Source organism: Ochotona curzoniae, unplaced genomic scaffold (genome assembly GCF_017591425.1).
Source record: "Ochotona curzoniae isolate NIBS_2020 unplaced genomic scaffold, NIBS_Ocur_1.0 contig_43, whole genome shotgun sequence".
Classification (NCBI taxonomy): Eukaryota; Metazoa; Chordata; class Mammalia; order Lagomorpha; family Ochotonidae; genus Ochotona; species Ochotona curzoniae.
The window spans coordinates 38,266,841-38,281,314 of NW_024466218.1; the positions used below are offsets into that span (position 1 = coordinate 38,266,841).

Consider the following 14,474-nt stretch of genomic DNA (forward strand, 5'->3'; position numbering starts at 1 on the left):
TATCCAACTTGAGACAGCAACCGGCATGTCTCCGGGAACAATCCCAGCATGCGTCTGTCCAGCACAGACCCTCTGGCACCATGGCACAGCAGGCTACGCTGGCATCCCATACGGGTGCCAGTCCGAGTCCTGACTGCTCCACTTCCAATCCAGCTCCCTGCTAATGGCCTGGGAAAGCAGCCAAAGATGGCCCAAGTCCTTGAGCGCTCCTGCACCCATATGCAAGATCTGCAAGAAGCTTCAGGCTTCAGATCAGCTCAGTTCTGACCACTGCAGCCATCCGGGCAGTGAACCAGTAGGCTGGAAGGCTCCTCTCTCTCTTCTCTGTACGTCTTTCAAGTAAAAATCAAAACATCTTTCAAAAAAGCAAACAGCAAGGGCAGCTGTCCATGTCCTTCGCTGCAGCCATTGGGAGGGAGGCGTGCTCTGTGGAGCCGTGTGCTGTGTGTGCAAGGAAGCAGGCCAGGCCCAGCATGAGCTGGCCCAGCCCCGCCCACCCGGGGCAAGCCCAGGGCGCCCAGTACCCTGGGCTCAGCTCAGCGGGAGCTCCGTCCAGCATGTGCGACTCCCAGGGTGCTGGGCCTACAGCAGAAGCCAGCACCACCCTCCTCTACTGGCAAAGGCAAGACAGCAAGGGGGCAAGTCGGATCACAAGACTGCGCCACAGAAAACCAAATGCGCAAGGCGCAGGAGCTTGTCTGCTCCGACACAGGCGTGGCGAGATGGGGCTCCTCGCGCTAGAGCAGCCTAGAGGCGTGCCACGTTCCTTGAGGCTTATCTCAAGACATTTGTGGAATCTGCACATTTCCCACTGTCAGCCTTTCTTCCCTGAGCCCACGTCCCAGGTGCCCGAGTTCCCACGATGGTTTACACTGCTGTGTGTCCTGTGTGTGTGTACACATAGTGTGGACAGGCTCAGCAACGTCTCCCACGCCCCTTGCCCTGCCCCATCCTCCACCAGGCCTCAGGCAGCTCAGGGCAGGGCACTCGGGGCTGGCAGCAGGACTGCAGGGAGGCTGTGTCCGAGGAAGGTCGCCCTGGCTGGTGACTCAGGATGTGAACACAGGCAGGTACGGGAAGGAACTGCCCGAGGCACCACAGCGATGCGGCTAGAGAACTCCAGGACCCTCCCTGAAGGCCAGCGCAGCAGGGCCGACTGTGGCCACAAGACGCGGCTGCAGCTTGGGATGCCCACCAGACTCTGCTCCTGCAGATGGCATTTTCATCCCAGAGTATGGGAAAGATGAGACAAGACCTGCCCCCCTACCCCGCCAACACACACACAGAGTACTCACCTCCTCTACGGCGGCAGACTCACACTGTGCGACCACTTACCTAGCTTCATTGCATCTGAGAAGCCTACATACGTTGAGTGAGCCAGCGTCAACTCCGTGCCCGCTTCCCAATGGTCCCAGCAGGTACGTGATGGGAGAATTCCTTCTGTGCTTGTGTGTGTGCATCGTGCAGAGCTCAGAGAGCAAGACTGACGACTGTGAGTTCACAGGCGGAAGGACAGGTGTCCAAGGAGTGAGAACAAGGTGTTCTCCATTAAGACCAAGCAGAGCTCCTGAACTCCAGAGGAGCAGTGCGGTGGGAAGAGCGGGTGCTGGCTGGCAGCACGGCCGGGGAGTGCCTCACCCACGCTGCAGCCCTGGCTCAGGTCCTGCTTGCCCACATCCGATCCAATACCTGCTAGCGCACCTGGGAGGCACTGGATACTCCAGGGATCTGGTCCCCGACCACCACACGGGAGACATGGAGGAAGGTTTTGGTTTGCGTCAGCCTGGCCCAGCCATGGTAGCTGGGCAGTGAACCTGCAAATTAGAGCTGTCATTCTTTCAAATATGTTTTTAAAAATTCTTTTGAAAAAACAAAAATGTTTTGGACCCAGTGTGATGGCCCAGCGGTTGAATCTTCCCCTTGTGTGTGCTGGTTGGTGTCCTGGCTGCTCCACTTCCCACCCAGCTCCGTGCTTGTGGCCTGGGAAAGCAGTCGAGGACGGCCCAAAGCCTTGGAGACCTGGAAGAAGCTCCTGGCTCCTGGCTTTGAATCAGCTCAGCTCTGGCCACCTGGGGAGTGAACCAGCAGAAGGAAGACTTTTGTCGTCCTTCTCTCTGTACATCTATCTTTCAAAAAACAGCTATGAAGTGGGGCTCCTTGAGGCTGAGCCCTCCGGGAGCATCATCAAGCTCTTCCGCCGTGTTAGAAGTAAACCACGCCAGGCGAAGAACGGCTGTTGGCAAGTTACAGCACCTCTGGATTGGGGCATGGCTTAGAAACAGCAACGCCCAGCATGTTTTTATTTCAAATTTCATTAAAACGACTATGTTTCATCTCAGTATTTTATCATACTACTGAAACACTGAATTACTTTCTTATCAGCAGACTTAAATATATCAACCTAATTACAAACTCTAATATGAGCAGCACAAAATATATTACAAATTGTATTTCTTTCTTTTTCTTTAAAAAAAAAAAGTACAGATCTGTACTCTTTCATCCGTGTCTGGTTAGCAAGGTTGGGGTGGCTGTGGTGAGACAGACAGGGACCTGGGGGTGCTCAGCCTGCGTCTCCAAGTCTTCACCCGGGGTGTTCTTTCTGTTTCCCCTGCTGTGTGAGTCAAATACGCTTCCCGGGGAATTCATGGCCATGAAAGCAGCACAGCCACCATCGCACACGCAGCAAGAGCCAGGGTCTCCAGTGGCTCAGGGTGGGAGTCCCCGTGCAGCTGGCAGGAGGCGCTGTCTCCCTACCCTTCTGACACCCCAGGAATGGGCCCCGTGGCAACTTCACTCCTTCATGGAGGTGGGCATGCATGGCACACCAGGGATGGCGGCAGGGCTGGGATGTGCACGGCACTCAGCTGTAGGGCCCAGCCTCCCCTTCAGGAGCAGAACACCCTCTAGCTCCTGGGGTCCTGTCTGGGCACCTGAACTGCAAACCGAGCGGCCTTGAAGACATGCTCAGCCATGAGGGGCTGCCAGGGATGGTGCAGGACGGGGCGACCCCTGGGCCGGGAGAAAGACCGCATCTGAAAGTGCACAGAGCTTGGATGTAAGTGGGGTCCCATGGGGTCTGCAGGTGCATTCTCTGGGTCCACAGAGCAAAGGGGGAAGGGGAGGGAGAGCCTAAGAGGGCAGGCCAGGAGTGAAGGCAGAGTGAGCCGCCAGCTGAGCCAGCAGCAGCAGGCTCGCAGGGCAAGGCAGGCGGACATACAGAGGAGCTGTGGTGCAGACAACCAGCGCCTTTATTGCAGTTACATCAGAGGCGACGCTGGGAACTTCCTGTTAGGAAACAGGTAACCAGAAGATGGAAGAGGCCACATTGCCCAGCTCACAGGCAGAGGGCAGCACGCAGGAGGGTGGCCCCGGCACGGGGGCTAAGAGCACACACAGCAGACGACATACAGACACACCACAACTGGACTGACATGACCGCATGAACTGAAGTACAATGCTGACGGCCATGCAGCAGGGGGCGACGCCCAGGCCCTGCCTCTGGGGAACCTGCACACGCGCGCACACACACACACACACACACACACACACACACACAGTGGGGATGCACACACACAGCAGACCCCTGCGGTAGCCTGGTGGGCAGAACCCTGGTGAGCAGCCCTCCTTGCACCACCAGACCACTCTCTGGCCAGGAGGCTGGCCAGGAAGGACACTTGTGGCTCAGAAGGACAACTCTGAGCGCTTCCTGGAACAGCAAAAATGCAACAAGGTCACGGTGGCATACCTTTGGGTATGTTAAGTTGCTTTAATAACTAAGACACAGAGAGACAGACAGCACCGCGTCGCTGGTCCCTGCACGTTCCTCGCTGTCACCAGTGACTTTCCAGCCCAGGAAACAGACACAGAAAGTGCAGAAACGGCCACTAGAGGGAGACCGTGGAGACGGTGACATGGCAAGGCAGGCCTCCTGCAGTGGACAGGGCAGCATGCTGCGACCACCCGGGCCAAGCGCAGCCGCCCCGACTGCGCCTGCGGGCACACCCCCGATGACATGCTCGCGGCAGGCTGTCCTCGTCCGGGCCTGGCATGAGAATGCCAGGAAGGAAGTACAAAATAATAATAATAAAATAATAATAACAATAGATATTTATAGGCTGTATGCTAGCCAGTTACATTGCAATCTCGGCCGCAAAGCAACCTGAACCGTCAAGTAACTGAGACGCAGTAACAACTAGAATCCAGAGCAAAACGTGAACTAATAACAAAACCAATAATAATAATAATAATAATAATAATTCAACAAGTCATTAGAACAGGAAGCCACACTTGGGGTTTGTGTGTGTCTGCTACGAGTCCTCGCACCAGAAGCCCATTTTCTACAAAAGCTGTGTTGACCCATTACTGGAGTAAGTAAACTGTTGCTTGCATCAATATTAAAGGTTAGGATCATTTCTGTACATGTAAAATTATTGCTTTTTTTGAAAAATATACTTAGCATGCTCGTTCTAATCCATTTCCTGCCTTTATAAAATTTCACAATTAAAAAAAACCTAGTAAAGCTTTTGCAAAAAATTTCACAGAACATCTTTTTCATTCAAGGCAGCAGTAACTTTTGATAATGCATAACATTGCTATGTGCAAAGATCTGAAATTCTCAGAAATGTCACGGCCAGGGGGAGGGCCGCAGGCGTGGGCGGGCCGGGACCGCTGCCCCGAGAACGTGTCTGCATCGCTGAGGAGGAGGTATATAAAGCCGCTGCCCACGGCCGTGCCCGTCCTGCGGGGAGCCGGGCAGGCGGCCACGGGCCCCAGAGCACCAGCACCCAGGGCCCCGGAGCCCCACACGCGCCCCCACATGCCGCCAGCGCGACAGGTGCTGGTCGGGGGACTCAGTGGCTGAACGGCTGGGCGGAACGCAGGCTCTTCCTTCGTGAGCAGTCTGCAGTGTAGCCCTGTTACAAAAATGTCCTGAGAATGAACCGAGCGAGAAGCCGCTTTGTTTTTTCCTTTTGTTAGTGTTCAAGTAGCCCTCACTTCCCGAAGCAGAAGACACACAGCTAGGTCGGTCAGGCACAGCTCGGCGGCCTCGCCCGACACCATGGGTGGTCAGCCAGGACACAGCCTGTGAGCCGCCACCGAGGGATGCTCTCGTCACCGCCCTGGCTCAAGCCCGATTCCCAGGTGCGCCTCCTTCTCTGACCTCCCAGCACACCCACGAGGGAAAGGGACACAGTGGTGGGGACACTGTGGTGGCCTGGTCCCCTCTGCCAGCCCACTGAGCATCAGCAGGGCGCGCCAGCCCACAGATCGGCCGCTCTGCCCAGCACACCACCAGGTCCTCCTTCAGCATCTCCAACCCATCCTGAGCAGCACAGATGCAGGGCTGCCGCTGCACCTGCTGGACCACACCGGTCACAGCCTGTGAACCGGCAAGCCCATGAACCCAGCGGCAGACCCGCCAGCCGGCGAGCACCCGAGGGCCCAGCGGCATCACCACGGGATCCCGGGAGACAGCACTTTCCCTTTCTCTTGGCGTGGACCAGGAAGAGGTGTCGTCCTCAGGTGCCCGCGCTGGCACGTGGCTCCGGGAAGCAGGGATGAGCAGACAGCCGCAGCTCCTCAGCAGGGAAGGGGCGTGTGGGCCGGGGCTGCTCCGACGGGGCCCTGATCTCCGCTCCGAGAGGCACGGTCTTGGCGGACCCCGTGTTATAGCGGTCTGTCCCCTGAGTGAGAAACAACAGGCAGGGTCACTTCTGTGTTTTCCTGACAGTCCCCGCCGCCCGACAGGCCACGCGAGCTGACAGCTGCGGGAGCTCTTGCCACGTTGGGACCGGCCCTGAGGAGGAGGTGAGAAGATGCCACCTGGTAGGGGAGAATACTGCAGCAAATGCACAGATCGCCCGCCGGGCTCGGCCAGCAGAGTTCCGGATACAAGGACTGGGTTGGAAAAGCAGAGGGGGTGTTCTTGAGCGAGTTGTGGGGCGGACACAAGAGCACGCCTGTCATGCCGGAGGCTTGCAGAGACCACGTCTGAGTGATGCTGGCATGTCCCTGGACAACAGCATCCACAGCTCGAGAGCCAGAACCACATACAGGAAGAATCGTATACCACGCTCGCATTCAGTGGATCTCCCACAAGGGTGACCCACTAGGAACCCACACATGTGCACACAGGGAGGCCAGCAAAGACCCCCTGGTTTTAGCTGCATCCAGAGGAACCCCAAGACCAAGAGGAGACAAGGTCTGGCGTCGGGGGCAGGCTTCTCTAGCTAGCCTCTCAACAGACTGCAGTGGCACTGGTCGGCCTAGACACACGACCAAGTCAGGAGACCCAGCGACATGCTGGGGGTGGGGGAGGATGGGCAGCAACACAGCCAACTGATCAACTCAAATGTGGGCAAGGCGGAGGTGGCAAAGGCCCCGCAGTCACCGAGAAGCCAGGGCGTGAGCACCACGGAGGACCCCCTCCATGGGACTGGTGGTTGTCAAGATGCCACACCGCAACCGGGAGCTACGGGCTGGTGCACGGGGCCAGGCCCCAGTGTCTCCAGGAAGCCCTGACGTGCAAGGCGGGCTTACGAGTTGACTCCAAGAGGGAGAGCTCGCTCTGCGAGGGGTGTGTGTCTGCACTGAGGCCCACTGCCACGCACCTGCCAGCTCTGAATCCAAGGAGAGCACACCACTGGCCGGCCGCCCAGCACCGGAGGCCCTGCACAGGGCTCAGAGCACATGCCTCAAACACACAACGGGCTGATGGCTGCTTTGTTTTCTGTTTGTTTTTTGGTTTGGTTTATTTATTTTTATTGGAAAATCTGATTTACAGAGAGAAGGAGACAGAGAAAGATCCTCCATTCTCTGAGTCACTCCCCAAGTGGCCATGACAGCCAGAGCTGAGCCCATCTGGTATAGGAGCCAAGGCTTCTTCTGGGTCTCCCACACGGGTGCAGGGTCTCAAGGCTTTGGGCCATCCTCGACTGCTTTCCCAGGCCACAAGCAGGGAGCTGGATGGAAGTGGAGTAGTCAGGATTAGAACCGGCACCTGTATGGGATCCTAGCACACGCAAGGCAAGGACTTTAGCCACTAGGCTATTGTGTCGGGCCCAAGAGATTGAAGTTTTTAGCTGCCTGGCTCAGAGGGCTTGTGAAACACCTGTTTCGGAAGGACCTGGCAATGCAGATACCCCAAGCAGCTGGATGCTCGGCTGTGCACACAGGCCCCGATGCAATAACGGCAGCCGTGGGCTCGCAGTCTCCTTCCACGAACACCACTTCCAGCACTGCTTCGTGGGTTACTGCTCTAAGTACTCAACACAGCAGCATGAAGGAACAGAATGGGCAGGGAAGGAACCGCACTGCAGCACATCGAGTTAAGCAGCCTGTGACACCCCGTTCAACGCTGGAGCACAGGTCAGCTTCACAGCCCAGCTGCCCCACTTCAATCCAGCGCTTTGCCTATGCAGCTGAGAAAGCAGCAGAAGACAGCCCGGGCCGCATGCTTGCACCCCTGCCACCCAGAGGGGAGCCCTGGACAGGCCCCGGGCTCCTGCGCCAACCCTGGACGGGCCCCGGGCTCCTGCGCCGGCCCTGGACAGGCCCCGGGCTCCTGCGCCGACCCTGGACGGGCCCCGGGCTCCTGCGCCAACCCTGGACGGGCCCCGGGCTCCTGCGCCGGCCCTGGACGGGCCCCGGGCTGCTGGGCCGGCCCTGGCAGCTGCATATTCTCAGGGAATGAACCAGCAGACATAATTTTTCTCTCCCTCTAACTTTCCAAATAAATAATTTTTTTTTAAAAATCCTGGACAAAAAACACTGGCTGACCATGGAAACTCGATCTGCACATGACACACTATGCAGGCACCGAGACCTGCCGGCAGCACCTACAGCCGGGTCCTCTGGACCTGCCGGCGGCACCCAAGCCAAGACGCAGGCAAGCTGGGCTGCCGCTCGCATCTTCGTTTCCTGCTGTTCTGGTGAATAAAATTATTCCTCCAGCGTCACTTTTTCAGAAGTCACACCCAGAATGATGAGAAATCAACTATTACGCACGGTACTGGCCTCTGGCTAGGGAGCTTAACAAGCCAGTCACTGAGGCCCAGGAAGGGGCTTTCAATAATTATCTAACATGGGACGTTTAACAAGCTAATAGAAAAAAACAAACAGCAACAATTCCAAACACCCACAGCACGGGAACGGCCGCACTTCAGCATACTATTCTTAAAAAGCATCCAAGCGAGCGGACGGCACACAACTGCCGGCTCCCTGCACAGCCTGGTCTTCCCGTGTCCTCCAAGGGCCCAGTAGACCCTGGGATTAAGCAGGCACAAGGGTGGGAGAGCCCAGTGTTGGCCCACTCCTGCAACCCAGCACCCACTGCACACGTGAGCAGGCGTCCACTGACTCACTGCATCAAGTGGAGCACTTGACCCAGAGCCAGCCCCCCCCCAGCAGAGTCTGACTCATCTGCTCAAGCCGGACACTCACAAACGCTGCACACGACAGCTACACACGAGGTTGAAAGGGCGACCGAATGTGCCCTGAGGACCTGGACCACCTGGGTTAAACGACGCAGCAGAGCGGCTGGGAGCTGCTGTCACCACCTAGAGGCCTGGATGCTCCACGTCCAATCCAGTTCCTTGCTAATGCACCTGGGAAAGCAGCTGTGGACGGCCCAAGGGCCCGGCTCCCTAAACCCACATGGGAGACCTGCATGAGGCTCCTGTGCCCGGGACGTGCTCCTCAGACACGCCGCCTGACAGTGGGGGGTGGGAGGAGTGCCAAGCACTGCAGGCTGACCTGTGCTCCAGCGTTGGACCGGGTGTCACAGGCTGCTTAACTCGATGCGCTGCAGTGCGGTTCCTTCCCTGCCCATTCTGTTCCTTCATGCGGTTCCCGAAGCCGTCCAGCAGACTGCCCGCTCAGGGACATCCGCACCCCTCCTCCCCGCAGCACGGGTGCCGTCGGAGGCTGGGGTCCTGAACACAGGTGGTGCCAATGTCCTTGCCCCACGAGCCAACAGGACACTCTCCGGGGAGCAGGCAGGGGGTCCCACAGGTCACAGGTCCACCCCAGAGCTGAAGGCACCTTCTACCAGCTCCCAGGGCAACGTGAGCCCCACACAGGGCCAAGGGTTCAGTGACGCTTTCTGCCTGGGCCTCCTCTAACCCCTACTCCAACAAACACGCTGACCACGCAGCCAGGGTCCCTGCAGCCACTGCGAGGCAGGGCGCAGCCCAGGCACAGCCGGGCCATCTCTGGGTAATCCCCAGTGAAACGCATCAGCAGTGTGACTCCCCCAAGGCTGCACAGCGTACAGCGACCGTTTCTGCCACCAGGAGTCTCACAGGAATGAGCTGGCACGACAGGGTAGGCTGTCAGCATGGTTCCCACACCTCTGACTCCCGGGGCATGGAAACGGGCTGCGGCCTGGGACTCTGCCTCACAGTGGCAAGGAAGCCACCTGGGTAGGGACAGACTGGCAGAACCAGACCGTGGGGAGGAGTGCCAAGTGCTGGGATGGTGAGGGCCAGGAGCTCTGCCACACCAGGCAGCCCTAATGCTCGTCCCTGGTACACACACTGACAGGTGCAGCTGACGCAGCCAGGCCAGCCATGGTGTCCTGGAAGTCACCGCATGTGCCTGCCTCGTGCCTGCCACGCCGCACTGCTCATGCTGCCATGGCCTTACGCTTCAGGGCTCCCCCGCGGGGTCCAGAGCAGAGTCAGGATCAAAGACGCACAGGATCACACACTCAGGGAAACATGCCGTGACCTCAGTGACCATCAGACACAGCCCTGTGCCCCACGGGACCTCTGACTCTGGTGGTGTGGAGGGGGGCAGGTGCAGGCGTGAGAACCCCCAGTGTCAGCCACACCTACTGCGGGAGCTCAAGGGATGGGGCTCACAGAGCAGCAGCTAGCGCTCAAGGCCCACCAGATGGGCACACAGGTGGGCACAGCCAGCTGGCCGGGGCAGGGGAGGCCACTTCACTGTCACATGCTCCATGGGGCATGGTCCTTGCATACTCAGCCTGCCTCGGGATGGCAGACCTGACAGAATTGGGGGCCGTAAGCAATGAGACCTCATCCCACCGCACTTGTAGCTGGGCCCACACAGGTGCCCCAGTGCTTCTCAGGCAGCTGCCCAGAGCATGGCCACAATGCACTGGCTCAGGGCTCAGCCTCATGGGGTCCCCGGAGGGCTGGTGAGGTGGAGGGGCCCTGCAGAACACTGCCTTCCATCCCGTGGGGTCTGTGGCCGGCCCAGCACTGCCCCATGGGGTCCAAGCCCTGTGGGGCCCAGGGATGGCCTAGCACTGCCCCGTGGGGTCCGGAACAGGTGCCCCATGGGGTCCAAGTTGACCAGCACTGCCCCGTGGGGTCTGAGGCTGGCCCCGCACTGCCCCGAGGGGTCCAAGCAGGCCCTGCACTGCCCCAAGGGGTCCAAGCAGGCCCAGCACTGTCCCGAGGGTCCAAGCACCCAGCACTGCCGGGTGGGGTCTGAGGCCGGCCAAGAGCCGGTTACACCGAGGGGTCCGAGGGGTTCTCTGCCCCTGGGAGCCTGCTTCCACTCCTTGTCTAATAGCACCTGCCCATAGCCTCTCTCACTAGTTACTGGGCAGGCGGTGTGGCCTCCTGGCTCAAGCCGGCCAGCAATCCCTCCCTCCCTTCCCGCCACCCGACCCCAACCCCCAGGGGCAGGTGGCTCCCAGGAGTGGCGGTACCTGTGTGCGCCCGCATGTGGGCCCTGAGGTGGCCGGGCTGGAGGAAGCTCTTCCCGCACTCGGCACAGATGAAGTCTCCGGGGCGCGGCTGTGACCGGAGCGTCCCTGAGGTGACGGTGACAGTGGTGGGTGGCAGCGCAGAGGTGAGGCGGCGGGGGCGAGAGGAAGACACCGTTAGTTTGCCTGCTGAGTCACCGTACCAGGCCACCCCCAGGCCCTGGCGACAGGTGTCCGGCCAGGCACACTCAGGCCTGTGAGGATGTGAAACCGCAGCAAATTAATTCACTCCCGGACTGTGAGCAGCTGCCCTTGCCAGGCAAATCAAATGACACGTGACGGCAACTGGCACGTGGAGTGACAGTGAGTACAGCAGCCTTCCACTGAGCACCAGCTGCCCTGGCTGCTCTGCCCACGGCCTGGCCTGGACCCAGGACACCTGAGACCAGCCCACTAGGCGACGGGCCACAGCGGCAACCCCCGGCGGGCAGCAGCAGGAGGGTAGCCAGCCCAGTTTCTCTGAAGGCCGCTTCCCTCACCAAAAGCCCAGCCCTAGGCTACGCATACCACCAAGGCCAGACGGGCAGGGAATGGACGCAGAGATCAGAAACGCAGGCCTGGGCCGCATGCCAGCTCGGAGCCTTCCCCTTCTCACACCTCATCAGAACCACGGCCCATCGACCTCAGTGATTCTTGGGGCCATGGTTCACACCTGTCCACACTGATGGTGCGCTAAGGTCAATGGAGGAACGCCCACAGGGTCTGAGCAAGCCACCCCCGGGAGCTCCCACTCAACGGCCCCCCAGATGGCCACGCTGCAGCGCTTAAAGGATGAGCGCCCAGTGTGAGGGGACACAAGGACTGACTGGACCCTGAGCCACAGCCTGGCCTGCCCAGCAAGGCCTCCAGGCAGGAGCACAGGACAAGCAGGAGTGGACACGCAGCCCCGACCACGGCAAAGCGCATGGTGTGCTGCAGACCCATGGGGACACCTTCGCTTCCCCAGGTTTCAGCAGGGGCAGTGTTTCAGGGGCCTGCGAACTGGGGCGGGGGGGGGGGGGCGTGATGCCAAAAGCACAGGCAGTGAAAGCACAACTAGGCAATGTGATGGCAGGAATACCAGCGGGGCGATGACAGGCTCTGCACCTGAGGGGCGCACAGCCACAATGCACACGCCGCTATGACTTCCAGCCCAGGATGTGCTCTGAGAGAACCCTAACCTCGCCACGCCCCTCCTGGCGCAGGGACCACGCTGGCCGTGTGCTGAGTGGGGACCCTAACCCCAACACCCCTCCTGGCACAGGGACCACGCTGGCAGTGTGCTGAGTGGGGACCCTAACCCCAACATCCTCCTGGCACAGGGACCACGCTGGCCGTGTGCTGAGTGGGGACCCTAACCCCAACATCCTCCTGGCGCAGGGACCACGCTGGCTGTGTGCTGAGTGGGGACCCCAGCCCTGCGTCTCCCACCTCTGGCACAGTGACCACGCTGGCTGTGTCCATTACACAGCTCTACTTGTAAGGACTATCTTACCGCTGCTTCCGGTCACCTGTTAACCTCCTTGTAGAAACCAGCATGCACAGCCAGGTGCACACACAGAGCAGTTTCCTGTCCGTTTTACACATCAGCTCTTTGCTCACTGGGGATGACGCCCCTCCTACTGCAAACGCCAAGCTGGTCAGCAGGTCACTGGCTCCGCGGGAGCCGGAGTCGCCATGGTGAGCAGAGGGCTCTCCCTTGCTGCTGGAACCGGAGCTTCCTGCAGAGAGGGCCCATGAGGCCCGTCGGCTGGCCCCACCTGCTGCACGTCCCACAGGGCAGGAGGCTGAAGGATGCCACACACAGCAAACTCCTCACTGCAGGAGGGCACCCTTGGTGTGCACGACCAAGGTCCTCTGAGGAAAACCTCGCACTTCATCTGTTCTAGAACTATCACTCCCCACACACTTCACAGCCGATGTCCCCATGGCGTCTGCCGGGCGGCAGGGACTGGGGACACAGAGAGCCTGAGACACGCCAAGACCCTTGCCCCCAAGCACGTGGCTGGCAGTCTCAGCTGCCTCCTCAGGGGGAGTATGTGAAGGGCCCTCCAGGGCCTTCTTCTTCGCCCAATAGTTTCCAGAAGCTTCCTTCCTAGACACACCGGCCAGCTGACACAGGTGGGCAGAATTCCCATGAAGTGACCTTCCCAGCAGCTCGTGGCGACCTTCTGCCTGGAAGCCCACAGGTCAAGCACCACGGTCACCTCCCACGCACAGTGGACAGCTGACTGCCCCAAGGCACAGCGTGGCTGCCCCTGGCCCCAGGGTTCTGAGCCAGCAGCGGCCCCTCTGCCCTGCAGGCGGTCCCAGCGAGAGGCGCACCGCACACATGGGACGCATCTACAAGGCACAGGACAATCCACGTGACACTGGCTGAGGGTGAACACTTCAGGCTGGTAGTGTCAGCTTTCAAAGGACTGCAAGGAAACAGAGCAGCTATGCCTCGGCCGGCTCAGGTCCTCACGTGCCCAGCCACAGTGGGGTGGCCGCAGCAAGACAAGGGCAGCCTCCCGGGCATGGACACAAATCTCGACGGCAGCGAGACCACAGCCAGTCAGGGACAACCCTTGGCAAACGTCACAAACATGCCACGCCAGGAGACAGACAGCCAAGCAGGAGAGGTACCTCATGATGGCCAGGGATGCCCACATGATGGCCAGGCATGGTCCCCGCGGCCAGCCATGCCAGCCCACATGGAGAAGATCAGAGGCAAAAGCCCTGGCACTGGGCCTGGCAGCATGGCCTAGCGGCTTAAGTCCTCGCCTTGAACGCGCAAGGATCCCATATGGGCACCAGTTCTAATCCTGGCAGCTCCACTTCCCATCCAGCTCCCTGCTTGTGGCCTGGGAAAGCAGTCGAGGACGGCCCAAAGCCTTGAGACCCTATACCCATGTGTGATACCCAGAAGTTCCTGGCTCCTGGCTTCAATCGGCATAGCATCAGCCGTTGCGCTCACGTGGGGAGTGAAACATCAGACAGAAGATCTTCCTCTCTGTCTCTCCTCTCTGTATATCTGACTTTCCAATAAATAAATTAAATCTTAAAAAAAAAAAAAAAAGCCCTGGCACTGCTCAGCCCAGGCCTGAGACTCCCACACTGCACCCAACAAGAGCGCGAAGCCACGGCCAGCCACGCTGCACCCTGGAAGAGGGGTCAGCATCTGTTATGCAGGATCGGTGAACCCCACCCCCTCTCGACACAGCAGCAGCTCTGAGGACCCCAGGAAAGTACCGGGTCACGGACGAGGCGGACGGCTCCAACTTCATTCTGTCCTGGGACGTTCTCAAAAGCTTCACATTTCTACTTCCTTGGGGCGGTCAAGGCCAGACACAGGCCCTGGGTGGAGCGCGTGGTCACAGGTGCATGACGGAGCTCCTGTCTCCAGATACACGGTCCCAGCACAGCACACAGCTCCCTCGGTGACACCAAGCATCTACGACAACGGCGAGCCACACTGCCCACCTGTCAGAAGGCCTGGGGTCAGCCCTGTCCAAAGGCCAACTGTGTGCTTGTGTCAGCTTCCAGGCCCACACAGGCAAGCGAGCATTCGGCCTGCCCCAGGGCATCGAGGCCAGCCCCCCACACAGTGCATGCCACGCAGCTCCTCAGCTCCCTGGGGCAGAGTCCACTGTGACCGCACAGCGCAGGGCACCTGGGGCCGTTCCTGCTCATAAAGCCCTGACCACAGACATCACCACATGCCACCACGGCTCCGGAGCTAAAGCTGCACAGCCACAGGGAGCTGGGTGGTGGC

At 59.6% G+C, this 14,474-nt stretch overlaps 1 protein-coding gene across 2 annotated transcripts in view; it reads right to left on the reverse strand.

Annotated features, from left to right (window-relative positions):
- Nucleotides 1-3,742: 3,742 nt before the first annotated feature.
- ZNF516 (zinc finger protein 516) overlaps nucleotides 3,743-14,474 on the reverse strand; it is a 58,021-nt gene continuing 47,289 nt past the window's right edge. Inside the window, exons 3-4 of one of the 2 annotated variants that reach the window (XM_040985137.1) lie at nucleotides 10,682-10,786; nucleotides 3,743-5,684 (exon numbers count right to left, since the gene is read on the reverse strand). In XM_040985137.1, coding sequence (XP_040841071.1) covers nucleotides 5,668-5,684; nucleotides 10,682-10,786 — 122 coding nt within the window. In that variant the 3' untranslated portion in view covers nucleotides 3,743-5,667. Of the gene's footprint in view, nucleotides 5,685-10,681; nucleotides 10,787-13,807; nucleotides 14,183-14,474 lie in introns of those variants that run through there. The other variant, XM_040985138.1, reaches the window with a different exon arrangement.